Source organism: Oncorhynchus keta, chromosome 28 (genome assembly GCF_023373465.1).
Source record: "Oncorhynchus keta strain PuntledgeMale-10-30-2019 chromosome 28, Oket_V2, whole genome shotgun sequence".
Classification (NCBI taxonomy): Eukaryota; Metazoa; Chordata; class Actinopteri; order Salmoniformes; family Salmonidae; genus Oncorhynchus; species Oncorhynchus keta.
This window is the reverse complement of record NC_068448.1, coordinates 37,450,759-37,465,305: the sequence shown is the minus strand read 5'-3', so window position 1 is coordinate 37,465,305 and position 14,547 is coordinate 37,450,759. Positions and strand designations below refer to the sequence as shown.

Here is a 14,547-nt window from a genome sequence, read left to right as displayed (position 1 = left end):
CCGGTGTTTGCGTTTATAAATTGCCTTAGATAATAGTCTGTTGGGTTTCCGGACATCTAGACAGTACCCTCAATCTCAACCATGTCTACAATCTTGACTCCATCCTGTACTCAAATCTATGTATAGACCTATCGCTATGGTTACCACGAGACGAGAGTACCTCCCACCTCGGATTGATTGGCTTAAAGTAGATCAGAAGTTGTCCACTGTAAGGAGTAACCTCCTTGTGGCTTCAGTATAAACCACCTCTCACTAGCATGACAGCAGGTGACAGACAGTAAGAAGGTTACTAGCCCAGGGGCGCGGAATTTAATCTGGACGACGAGAAAACACTATGACAAAATCTGTCTTTGCTGCCTTGGCTGTCTGTCGCAGTAGAGGAATAAACATTGGTTGACAAATGTAGAAATACCCACATCGACTGGCTCCCTTGTTGTGCATACTGGTGTAGTACTCCAGTAGGGCGAAAGGAAGCACAATTTGTTTTTTTGAGCGCACTATACTCTTACTCAGTTTAGGCTCATTGCACAGATCAAATTATACTAGGCTAATTGGGAACGGGGAGCTTTGCATGACCTTTGAAAAGGCAGTAGAGAACCAATCATGAACAGGCTCTACAGGGGATTCTTGAAAAGTACGTTTTATGTTTCAGGCAGAAAGATTAGACCGTTGATCGTTAATGACAAAAGAACGTAAATGTCTGTGGGTAATTAAGGAGGTTGCTACATGTAGGTGCTACACATCGATCAGATAGATATGTTTTGTGTAGAAAATACAAGGTCCTCTGTCATGTAAAAAAAAAAAAAAAAAAAAGGAATTATAGCCGCTCTGCACATTACATTTTTATTTGTAACGTTTGGAATATTGCACCCCACTGAATAATACCCTGAAGTGGTCAGCTTCTTGTCACCTCATGAATTTGACTTTGACCTGCTCCTAAACAAAGCATACAAATGTCAAACAAATCAAACAAAACGTTACTTACTCAAACTTTATTGATAGGAACAAATTATGTAACAAACGGGGGGGGGTGCAGAAAACACACATCTAAATGCAAAACCGTTTGAATAATAAATCATCAAAAAGTATAAACTGCAATATCTACATAAGTGTGACGATATACTGGATATATTCGTACTCTACCCCATGCGTCTTCAGCAGTCTGAAGGATTTAAGAATGAAAATTAAATCGGCTGACCAAATCGTTTGCTGGTATATCAGCGTGGGAAAGTGTTGATGCAAAACAATACCGTAACAAAAGCATAATTCATTTCCATTGAATACAAACCCTGCTATCATCAACAGGCTCCTCACTGAAAAGGTGTGCAATGTGTACAACCCGATAAGGTCACAGGCTGGGGTAAAAAGACAGCATGTGAGCCATTGAGTAACACTTGAACCTAACACTGGAGACCTACAGTACTTTCCTTGCCTTTGAGCTCATGCAACAACTAGTGCATCAAGCATTATGTGTGGAACTGAGGACAAGGAATACATGACCCTGATCTGGTTATCAATTTGTAGAAGTAAAAGTGATCATAATTCTTGAATATGAAGCTATTATTCATAATCAATAACTGTATATGCAAGAGTAAAGAGTGATTGTCAATTGTAACTGTAGAGTTTTAAGGGAATATTTGTCAAATCTATATAATGAGGACAACCTACTGTATGTGTGTCTGCTTAATGATAGCATAGTGTATCTTGTGTAGAGGTTTAACCAATAAAGGCAAAACAGCATACACCCTAAAAATGCACTAGTATAAATATTAGAGGTCGACCGATTATGATTTTTCAACACCGATACCGATTATTGTGGGACCAAAAAAGCAGATACCGATTAATCTGCCGAATTTAAAAAATATATTTGTAATAATGACAATTACAACAATACTGAATGAACACTTATTTTAACTTAATACACTGCTCAAAAAAATAAAGGGAACACTTAAACAACACAATGTAACTCCAAGTCAATCACACTTCTGTGAAATCAAACTGTCCACTCAGGAAGCAGCACTGATTGACAATACATTTCACATGCTTTTGTGCAAATGAAATAGAAAACAGGTGGAAATTATAGGCAATTAGCAAGACATCCCCAATAAAGAAGTGGTTCTGCAGGTGGTGACCACAGACCACTTCTCAGTTCCTATGCTTCCTGGCTGATGTTTTGGTCACTTTTGAATGCTGGCGGTGCTTTCACTCTAGTGGTAGCATGAGACGGAGTCTACAACACACAAGTGGCTCAGGTAGTGCAGCCCATCCAGGATGGAACATCAATGCGAGCTGTGGCAAGAAGGTTTGCTGTGTCTGTCAGCGTAGTGTCCAGAGCATGGAGGCGCTACCAGGAGACAGGCCAGTACACCAGGAGACGTGGAGGAGGCCGTAGGAGGGCAACAACCCAGCATCAGGACCGCTACCTCCGCCTTTGTGCAAGGAGGAGCAGGAGGAGCACTGCCAGAGCCCTGCAAAATGACCTCCAGCAGGCCACAAATGTGCATGTGTCTGCTCAAACGGTCAGAAACAGACTCCATGAGGGTGGTATGAGGACCAGACGTCCACAGGTGGGGGTTGCGCTTACAGCCCAACACCGTGCAGGACGTTTGGCATTTGCCAGAGAACACCAAGATTGGCAAATTCGCCACTGGCGCCCTGTGCTCTTCACAGATAAAAGCAGGTTCGCACTGAGCACATGTGACAGACGTGACAGTCTGGAGACGCTGTGGAGAACGTTCTGCTGCCTGCAACATCCTCCAGCATGACCGGTTTGGCGGTGGGTCAGTCATGGTGTGGGGTGGCATTTCTTTGGGGGGCCCACACAGCCCTCCATGTGCTCGCCAGAGGTAGCCTGACTGCCATTAGGTACCGAGATGAGATCCTCAGACCCCTTGGGAGACCATATGCTGGTGCGGTTGGCCCTGGGTTCCTCCTAATGCAAGACAATGCTTGACCTCATGTGGCTGGAGTGTGTCAGCAGTTCCTGCAAGAGGAAGGCATTGATGCTATGGACTGGCCCGCCCGTTCCCCAGACCTGATTCCAATTGAGCACATCTGGGACATCATGTCTCGTCCATCCACCAACGCCACATTGCACCACAGACTGTCCAGGAGTTGGCGGATGCTTTAGTCCAGGTCTGGGAGGAGATCCCTCAGGAGACCATCCGCCACCTCATCAGGAGCCTGCCCAGGCGTTGTAGGGAGGTCATACAGGCACGTGAAGGCCACACACACTACTGAGCCTCATTTGGACTTGTTTTAAGGACATTACATCAAAATTGGATCAGCCTGTAGTGTGGTTTTCCACTTTAATTTTGAGTGTGACTCCAAATCCAGACCTCCATGGGGTGATACATTTGATTTCCATTGATCATTTTTGTGTGATTTTGTTGTCGGCACATTCAACTATGTAAAGAAAAAAGTATTTAATAAGAATATTTAATTCATTCAGATCTAGGATGTGTTATTTTAGTGTTCCCTTTATTTTTTTGAGCAGTGTATAATACATCAATAAAATCAATTTAGCCTCAAGTAAATAATGAAACATGTTCAATTTGGTTTAAATAATGCATAATAGTGTTGGAGAAGAAAGTAAAAGTGCAATATGTGCTATGTAAGAAAGCTAACATTTCAGTTCCTTGCTCAGAACATGAGAACATATGAAAGCTGGTGGTTCCTTTTAACATGAGTCTTCAATATTCCCAGGTAAGAAGTTTTAACCTAATATATTTTTAGGTTGTAGTTATTATAGGAATTATAGGACTATTTCCCTCTATACCATTTGTATTTCATTAACCTTTGACTATTGGATGTTCTTATAGGTACACCTCTCCTCGCTCCACCCTGGGCTTGAACCAGCAACACAACAACAACAGACACAATTGAAGCAGCGTTACCCATGCAGAGCATGGCTCAGAAGGCTCAGAGCGAATGACGTTTGAAACGCTATTAGCGCGCGCTAACTTGCTAGCCATTTCACTTCGGTTACACCAGCCTCATCTCGGGAGTTGATAGGCTTGAAGTCATAAACAGCGCAATGCTTGACGCACAACGAAGAGCTGCTGGCAAAACGCACGAAAGTGCTGTTTGAATGAATGTTTACGAACCCGCTTCTACCTACCACAGCTCAGTCAGATACTTAGATACTTGTATTCTTGTATGCTCAGTCACATTATATGCAACGCAGGACGCGCTAGATAATATCTAGTAATATCATCAACCATGTGTAGTTAACTAGTGATTATGATTGATTGTTTTTTATAAGATAAGTTTAATGCTAACTAGCAACTTACCTTGGCTTACTGCATTCGCGTAACAGGCAGTCTCCTTGTGGAGTGCAACGAGAGAGAGGCAGGTCGTTATTGCATTGGACTAGTTAACTGTAAGGTTGCAAGATTGGATCCCCTGAGCTGACAAGGTGAAAATCTGTTGTTCTGCCCCTTAACGAGGCAGTTAACCCACCATTCCTAGGCCGTCATTGAAAATAAGAATGTGTTCTTAACTGACTTGCCTAGTTAAATAAAGGAATTTTTAAAAATATATATAAAAAAAAATCGTCAAATCGTCACCCAAAAATACCAATTTCAGATTGTTATGAAAACTTGAAATCGGCCCTAATTAATCGGCCATTCCGATTAATCGGTCGACCTCTAATAAATATCATTAGAATGACACTCGAGCATGCCACGGGTGCAGTTTCTTGGGGGGGGTCAGGGGGCACCTCGCCCAACTCTCCTCTACATTATCACATTTAAAACAATCTGCATTGTTCCTGATTGATCAAATTATGTTACATACAGTAGGCTGCATTATGTCCAATCGGACTTGCTTATGTATAACATGTTATATTACATTTGGATGAAAAACCAACTCACACACTACATTAGGGCCTGTCTTTGGATATCAAAGAACTACTGTAGCAAACCAATAATAGATAAGAAACTTGGAATAAAGAATATTTGTTCCAAAGACTAATTAGAATTCAGGGAGTCATTGCTGGTAGTGCATTTAGAGCACTCCCTCTTCCACTGTATCATTACATCTCGTCATTTTTTGCATATCAGTGGTTGACAAGACAAAGTGATTTGACTGCCGGACATCCAATCACAGGCTGGATGCTCCTTTCCTTACTGAAACCATGTCACAGTTCCTTGTGTTATCTGAGGCCTCAAGGCTAAAACACAGATTATCTCTCTCCCTAGCATGTTCCACATAGGAGGATAGTTTCCTTGACACTTTCCCTCGTGGCTTTGTTGCCTGCTTTGTCCAAGCATGTTTAGCCTGTTTAACACTTTTGTGTAAAGAGTATTCCACATATCTTCTGCTTATCGCTGATGGTCAGATATCAAACAGTTCAGCTTCCTTTTCCTTCCAGAAGGCAAAGCTGCGCTCAATGTACCTGCTGATCTCCTCATTGCTGAACTCTTTCAGTTCATAGATCAGTTTGATTGAGTCTTCATTGGGCTCTTCTCTGTGCGGAGGTTCATATACGGGTGTGACTATGGTGACTTGAAGTGGAACAGGTGCAATGTCCTGCGTCACACACTTCCCTACACTCTGTACTGTGGTCTCAGTTGTCACAACCTGGCCTACTGAGTCTTGCAAAGCCTCCTGTACAGTATCCTGCCCAGTTTTCTGTGCTGAATCCTGCACAGAAGTCTGAACTGTGTCTTTTGGAACACTCTCTTGTGCTACACTTTCAGTCTTCACAGCATCCTGAATAGGCCCATTCGTTGGACTCGGCTCAGAAGTGTTCACATCTGCCTGAACAGTGTCCTCCACTGTGTCCTTCACTGCACTCTGCTCTGCATGGTTAATGCAGTCCTGAGCAGTAAGCTGGACACTATCCTGTACAGCAATCGAAGGCAAATACATGTTTGGTTCTGGGGCAGGCAACGGCACCTGGACTGGCACTACCGACACCTCAGGAGCAATTGAAAGTAGCGAGGCGGTCATCATTCCTCCCCCATCCGCAGAATCACCAAAGTACTTTTGCTTAATGTCTTCAAAGCTGTCCGCCCAGTCCCGCTTCCCTTGCTCAATCTCCTCCATGACCTCACGGTGGAACTGGCGAATCAGCTCCCAGCTGTAGCTTCCGAGGCGGTCGAACATCTCGTAGCACAGTAGGTGACGGAACTTGCGCTCGCTGCGTGACATGCTCATCTCTAGGAGTTGGAAGTAGCCCAGCATAAAGAGGTCTAGGGTTAGGGTCTCATAGCTGACCGGTGCTCCATTAACGTGTGGCAGGAAATGCTCCGGCCAGTAGATCATCTGGGCCCGACTGAGCCGGCGGATCTGGCGAGTGGGCACCTGGCTCATGATGGTCCTCCAGTGGCCAATCAGGTTCCCTACCACTTGCCTGGACTTCATGAATAGGAGTGTTTTGTCATCCTCACTCGGTGTGTCTCCTTCCAGATCAACGGTGAACCGGTTATAGTCGTCCAGACCCACCCTTAGACTTCCCCGTTTGGCTGTGTACTTTGGCCTGTAGGACTCTGAGAGGGTGTACTTTCTCCAGTGTTCCAGGAACAAGAAGACGATCCGCTCCTTCCTCATCTCAATGCACTCTTGGACGTAGCTCATGTCCGTCTGCACCTCCAGGCTCCGGGTCAGCTGCTCGTGGTTCAGTATAGGGTCTGTAGACAGAACCTGGTTGAACTGATCAGACTGAGGGATCACTTCAGAAGACTGGTATGTAAGAGGAGCATGAGATGGCATGATTACAGGTTCCTCCACCAGAGGCAGAGATTCCTGGACTGGAGAAAAGTCTCCATTGTTAGGGGACTGGAGGACCTCTGCAGGGGAACACGGGACCTCATCTTCCTGAATCGGCTCGGAGAGATAACTGGACTCGCTCACCGCAGGGAGGGACCTCTTGCGCTTGTACACCCGGTTCGTTTTGTCATCAACAAACTGGAACTGGTTCTGAATCTCATAGTTGGCCTTCAGGTTCTTCACAGAGACGCCACACTGCTTGATCTCCTTCTCCACCTCCTCCCTAGTGGAGAACGACTGGGATCGTCCGATGACCCCAGTGGCAATGGATCCTGCTGGGGTCATCTGGCCCATCCTATTGTTACTCCCTTCCTCCTGAGCATATCCGGGAGATATCAAATCCAAGATGTCTATTGTCTTGCCTCCCAGGGTGGCCAGGAGAATAGCCATGCTCTTGAGCAGTGTTGAGATTTTGCTGCACCAGGCTGGCAGATCTTCCGCTTGCCCATGAACTTGCTTGGGGTTGATGTAGAAGTGCTCCTGGTTGAGGGCGGCAGACACGGGAAGAAGTTGTTGAAGCTCTCGCTCCAACTCTTCCAGTTCCTTTTCCACCTCCGTCACCTTATGCATGACCTGCAGGTTCTCGATTTGCTTCTCAATGCGGATGAGGTCGTCCTCCATCATCAGCTCTCCAAAGGGGCCCAGGATGGCATTGTGGACATGAGAGTAGTGCCACTCTTGAGGCTGGTAGTGTCCACTGGCCGCAAACTAGATTAGAGTTCAAGGGACAGCAAAGAACAACAGAAAAGAGGGGGGAAGGGGGAAGTTCCTTCAGCTTGCACTTCCTGGTGTACTGTTAACACACGGCGCATGTTCATACTTCCTCGTCACACAGGATTTACATGGATTTAGTGGTGCAATGGCACTGCCTCAGTACAAGCTTCATAACTCCTAGATTAGCTGAGTCAGGGCACAGGCTACTCCTTTATGAAATCAGGGTGGAAAAATCCCCAGCGCACAACTGCTGGCTGAATATGGTTGGGTGTATGGGTTCACTTTATTTGGAGGTCTGCATTTAAACTGCTTAGGATTCATTATTTAATAGTTGAACTATTATAACGGTTTGTAAATCATTCAATGTCATTTGTATATGTATAAATTAATTATAATGGAGAGGATCAGGCTTACGCATGTATATGGTTAACAAAATATGTAATTAATGGTTATAAGCAGTTTACAAGCAGGCCTTGAAATAGAATGTTCAAGTTCTATGTCATGATGAAAAAAGTTCCCTTTCTGTTTTGATCATTGGGGCAAATTAATTATACTCTTCCTAGTTAGTATTTCATTATAATTGTGTGTGAACAGGGTTGCTTTATAACTACCTATGTGTTTGATAGGGAGTTTTAATAGGCTTATTCATAGCAAAAAAAGAAACCCAGAGAAGCATCCTCAAAGAAGTAGATAACGTGGAGTGTATAGATGGACATGGAGCTCGTGTGAATAGGCCTTGCATCACACCACTGAATCAGCATGTAATGACTTAGAGCTGCACTGCTCCATCTCCAATTACTAGCCACACTGTGAAGCCATCAGCCAGATCCTACTGCATATCAGGCTTTTAAACGGGCTAGAACTGGAATGGGCACCGTAGCCTGTAAGTATCCATTTCACCACACTCTGCAGGGCCTGGGTTCAGCACAAAAGTCAAGTAAAATAAAAAAAGATGCATGCATTTGTTGTGACCCCTGAACTCAATATATCAAAGCAGGATATACAGTATCTGCATGGCCTGATGGAAGGGCGACAAACAATCCGATTCAGCATCATTTAGATTGTACTTGAAATGGTTGGGAAATGGGAAATGGTTACATCAGCATACAATGTATGTGTTCTTCATCGACTTAAAAATAATGAAGGCATCTGTCACTATATTAGTACAGTAGTCAATGCCCACCATCTTGGATGGAACAGGTACTGACTTAAGTATATGAAATCATATTTAACGTTCCAGTCAATACAAAGCAATCTGATAGTGATATGTTTAAATAAAATATAGATTATATAAATTAACAAACACCTACAGTACCAGTCAAACGTTTGGAGACACCTACTCATTACAATGTGTTTCTTTATTTTGACTATGTTCTACATTGTACAATAATAGTGAAGACATCAAGACTATGAAATAACACATATGGAATCATGTAGCAACCAAAAAAGTGTTCAACAAATCAAAATATATTTTTAGATCCTTCAAAGTAGCCACCCTTTGCCTTGATGACAGCTTTGTACACTCTTGGCATTCTCTCAACCAGCTTCATAAGGAATGCTTTTCCAACAGTCTTGACTTCACTCTGCGGTGCAACTCATCCCAAACCATCTAAATTGGGTTGAGGTCGGGTGATTGTGGAGGCCAGGTCATCTGATGCAGCACTCCATCACTCTCCTTCTTAGCCAAATAGCCCTTCCACAGCCTTGAGGTGTTTTTGGGTCATTGTCCTGTTGAAAAACAAATGCTAGTCCCACTAAGAGCAAACCTGATGGGATGGCGAATCATTGCAGAATGATGTGGTAGCCATGCTGGTTAAGTGTGCCTTGAATTCACCATCACACCTCCTCCATTCATGGTGGGAACCACACATGCCGAGATCATCCGTTCACCTACTCTGCATCTCACAAAGACACGACAGACCAATTGGACAGATTTCCACCGGTCTAATGTCCATTGCTGGTGTTTTTTTGGTCCAAGCAAGTCTCTTCTTCTTATTGCTGTCCTTTAGTACTGGTTTCTTTGCAGCAATTCGACCATGAAGACCTGATTCACGCAGTCTCCTCTGAACAGTTGCTGTTGAGATGTGTCTGTTACTTGAACTCTGGGAAGCATTTATATGGGCTGCAATTTCTGAGGCTGGTAACTCTAATTAACTTATCCTCTGCAGCAAAGGTGTCTTCCTGTCCTGTAGCAGTCCTCATGAGAGCCAGTTTCATCACAGCACTTGAAGGTTTTTGCAACTGCACTTGAAGGTTTTTGCAACTGCACTTGAAGAAACTTTAAAAGTTCTTGAAATTTCCCAGATTGACTGACCTTCATGTCTTGATGGGCTGTTGTTTTTCTTTGCTTATTTGAGCTATTCTTGCCATAATATGGACTTGCTCTCTTACCAAATTGGGCTATCTTCTGGCTCAAACGCATTAAGAAGGAAAGAAATTCCACAAATGCTATTTTAACAAGGCACACCTGTTAATTGAAATGCATTCCAGGTCACAACCTCATGAATATGGTTGAGAGAATTCCAAGAGCGTGCAAAGCTGTCATCAAGGCAAAGGGTGGGTTCTTTGAAGAATCGCACATTTTTAAATATATTTGTATTTGTTTAACACTTTTTTGGTTACTACATGATTCTATGTGTTATTTCATAGTGATGTCTTCACTATTATTCTACAATGTAGAAAATAGTACAAATAATGATGCCATTGAGTGATGCCATTGAGAAAAATAATTTATGTTCAAGCTCCCACAGGTAATAGTAGCCGATACTAAGGGCACAGGTACTAGTAGCCGATACTAAGGGCACAGGTACTAGTAGCCGATACTAAGGGCACAGGTAATAGTAGCCGATACTAAGGGCACAGGTACTAGTACCAAGCAGCCAGGCAGACCAGAGACTTCGACGACACATACTAACTTATTGACACATAACAAGACTTAAAACATAACCTCTGAAAAGGATTGTTGTTCATCTAATAACAAAACATGTACAGTGCCTTCGGAAAGAATTCAGACCCCTTGATTTTTTAAAGTTACAGCCTTATTCTAACATGGATTAAATAACAAGAAATCCTCAGCAATCTACACCCAATACCCCATATTGACAAAGCGAAAACAAGTTTTTAGACTTAAAAAAACAAAACAGAAATACTTATTTACATAAGCATGAGACTCGAAATTGAGCTCATGTGCATCCTGTTTCCATTGATCATCCTTCAGATGTTTCTACAACTTGACTGAAGTCCATCTTTGGTAAATTCAATTGATTGGACATGATGTGGAAAGGCACACACCTGTCTATATAAGGTCCCATAGTTGACAGTGCATGTCAGAGCAAAAACCAAGCCATGAGGTTGAAGGAATTGTCCGTAGAGCTCAGAGACGGGATTGTGTCGCAGCACAGATCTGGCGAAGCGTACCAAAAATGTCTGCAGCATTGAAGGTCCCCAAGAACACAGTGGCCTCCATAATTCTTAAATGGAAGAAGTTTAGAATCACCAAGACTTCTCCTAGAGCTGGCCGCCCGGACAAACTGAGCAATTGGGGGAGAAGGGCCTTGGTCAGTGAGGTGACCAAGAACCGATGGTCACTCTGACAGAGCTCTAGAGTTCCTCTGTGGAGATGGGAGAACCTTGCAGAAGGACAACCATCTCTGCAGCACTCCACCAAATCAGGCCTTTATGGTAGAGTGGCCAGACGGAAGCCACTCCTCAGTAAAGGCACATGATAGCCCGCTTGGAGTTTGCCAAAAGGCACCTAAAGACTCACCGACCATGAGAGACAAGATTGGTCTGATGAAACCAAGATTTAACTCTTTGGCCCGAATGCCAAGCGTCACATCTGGAGAAAACCTGGGAACATCACAACAGTGAAGCATGGTGGTGGCAGCATCATGCTATGGCAATGTTTTTCAGCAGAAGGGACAGGGAGACTAGTCAGGATCGAGGAAAAGATGAACGGAGCAAAGTACAGCGATATCCTTGATGAAAACCTGCCCCAGAGCGCTCAGGACCTCAGACTGGGGCAAAGGTTCACCTTCCAACAGGACAAAGCACACAGCCAAAACAACGCAGGAGTGGCTTGGGGACAACTCTTTGAATGTCATTGAGTGGCCCAGCCAGAGCCCAGACTTGAACCCGATCGAACAGCTCTGGAGAGACCTGAAAATAGCTGTGCAGCAACGCTCCGCATCCAACCTGACAGAGCTTGAGAGGATCTGCAGAGAAGAATGTGAGAAAATCCCCAAATACAGGTGTGTCAAGCTTGTAGCGTCATACCCAAGAAGACTTGAGGCTGTAATCGCTACAACAAAGTACTAGGTAAAGGGTCTGAATACTTATGTATATGTAATAGTTCCGTTTTTTATTTGTAACACATTTGCAAACATTTTTAAACACCTGTTTTTGCTTTGTCATTATGGGGTATTGTGTGTAGATTGATGAGAGGAAATACAAAATAAAATAAAAATAGAATAAGGCTTTAAGAGAACAAAATGTGAAAAATGTCGAGGAGTTTGAATACTTTCCGAAGGCACTGTATATTAAAACGTAAAAGTAATGACTGAAAGTAGACTGCTCGTGTAGAAGTCCTCAAACCATCTGACTACAACCTGCCTACTTCTAAACAGATTATAAAATGAACAATCAATTCAGATTATAAACTCAGCCATCAGATACTGCAACACCCATAAAACATCAGAAGCACTACAACTGTAATGTTCTTACTCAAACCAAACCTAGCTCCCTTTAAGGAATATAATCCATATACCATATTCTGACATGCAGTGGTGGCCATATCAAGCTTTTTCAAAAGACACAGCAAAGGCTTGAGCATGCGTTCAAACAAAACCAACCCACCAAAATCGCACACCAACCCACATTTCAGCCATCCTCCTTGTGCTTTCAATCCCTTTTAACCACGTTTGACCGTGGTATTCCCCCGAGCACCAGTTATGTGACAGCAGCACAAAAAGGAGAGCTGAAACTGTGAATCTTTCTCATCACACTTGGACTTCTATCTTTCTCTCACACCCCCTCCCATTCATGCCTACCTTGCGTTTGTGTTCTTCCTCCTCCTGCATCTTGACCTGGAGCTTGCGTACCATGACCTGCCTCTTCCACTCGGGGATGGCCCGGCCCTGCTCATCGTGTGTGGGCACGAGGGCCTCCACGTCCGCCAGGCTACCCTTCCTGGTCTGACCCATCAGGCTAGATGCCGACGCTGCTCCGCTGCCATTCCCATTGAGGAGCTGCTCGCTGCTCTGAGAGGTGGAGAGGGTCCGGGGCGTGCCAGTGCCAACCGGGCTGGGGGTGGTGGGTGGCGAAGTGGCGCTGGCAGCAGGGGGCGGGGACATGGGCTTGGCTGATGGCGGGCTGACCGTGCGGGTCGGGGGCGGGGATGTAGGACTCTCTCCCTGGAGGATGGAAGGGGTATAAAAGTCAAACTGGAGTTTGTCCATGGCTTAAACTACATGGGCTCAATTGCAATATCCATACACTTCATAGAATCTACAACATTGACACTCCCCTATGTACATCGCCTTTGGAACGTATTCAGACCCCTTGACGTTTTCCACATTTTGTTAGGTTACAGCCTAATTCTAAAATGGATCAAATAAAAAAAATCCAGGCCTCCCAGGTGGCGTAGTGGATAAGGGCGCTGTACTGCAGCGCCAGCTGTGCCACCAGCGACTCTGGGTTCGCGCCCAGGCTCTGTCTTAACCGGCCGCGACCGGGAGGTCCGTGGGGTGACGCAAAATTGGCCTAGCGTCTTCCGGGTTAGGCAGGGTCTGGCCGGCAGGGAAATCCTTGTCTCATCGCACACCAGCAACTCTTGTGGCGGGCCGGGCGCAGTGCGCGCTAACCAAGGTTGCACAGTGTTTCCTCCGACACATTGGTGCGGCTGGCTTCCGGGTTGGATGCGCGCTGTGTTAAGAAGCAGTGCGGCTTGGTTGGGTTGGGTATCGGAGGACGCATGACTTTCAACCTTCGTCTCCCCGAGCCCGTACGGGAGTTGTAGCGATGAGACAAGATAGTAGCTACTAAACAATTGGATACCACGAAATTGGGGAGAAAAGGGGTAAAATAAAAAAATATATTAAAATTTTTAAAAATAACTTTTTCCTCAACAATCTATACATTAAAAAAATAATCAGACCCTTTGCTATGAGACTCGAAATTGAGCTCAGGTTTCCATTGATCATCCTTCAGATGTTTATACAACTTGATTGGTGTCCATCTGTGGTAAATTCAATTGATTGGACATGATTTGGAAAGGCACACACCTGTCTATATAATGTCCCACAGCTGACAGAGCATGTCAGAGCAAAAACCAAGCCATGAGGTTGAAGGAATTGTCCGTAGAGCTCAGAGACAGGATTATGTCGAATGCACAGATCTGGCGAAGGGTACCAAAAAAATTCTGCAGCATTGAAGTTCCCCAAAAACACAGTGGCCTCTATCATTCTTAAATGGAAGAAGTTTGGAACCACCAAAACTCTTCCTAGAGCTGGTCGCCCGACCAAACTGAGCGGGGGAGAAGGGTCTTGGTCAGGGGGAGAAGGGTCTTGGTCAGGGAGGTGACCAAGAATCCGATGGTCACTCTGACAGAGCTCTGGAGTTCCTCTGTGGAGATGGGATAATCTTCCAGAAGGACAAACATCTCTGCAGCACTCCACCAATCAGGCCTTTATGGTAGAGTGGCCAGACGGAAGCCACTCCTCAGTAAAGGCACATGACAGCCCGCTTGGAGTTTGCCAAAAGACAACCTAAGCACTCCCAGACCACGAGGAACAAGATTCTCTGGTCTGATGAAAACATGATTTAACTATTTGGCCTGAATGCCAAGCGTCACATCTGGAGGAAACCTGGGACCATCCCTACGGTGAAGCATGGTGGTGGCAGCATCATGCTGTGAGGATGTTTTTCAGTGGCAGGGACTGGGAGACTAGTCAGGATTGAGGCAAAGATGAACGGAGCAAAGTACAGAGAGATCCTTGATGAAAACCTGCTCCAGAGTGTTCAGGACCTCAGACTGGGCTGAAGGTTCACCTTCCAACAGGA

The 14,547-nt window shown here is 44.7% G+C and overlaps 1 protein-coding gene across 1 annotated transcript in view; it reads right to left on the bottom strand.

Moving 5' to 3' along the window:
• espn (espin) overlaps positions 1 to 14,547 on the bottom strand; it is a 103,154-nt gene that overhangs the window by 6,062 nt on the left and 82,545 nt on the right. The window contains 1 exon segment of the mRNA XM_052482940.1: positions 12,537 to 12,899. Coding sequence (XP_052338900.1) covers positions 12,537 to 12,899 — 363 coding nt within the window.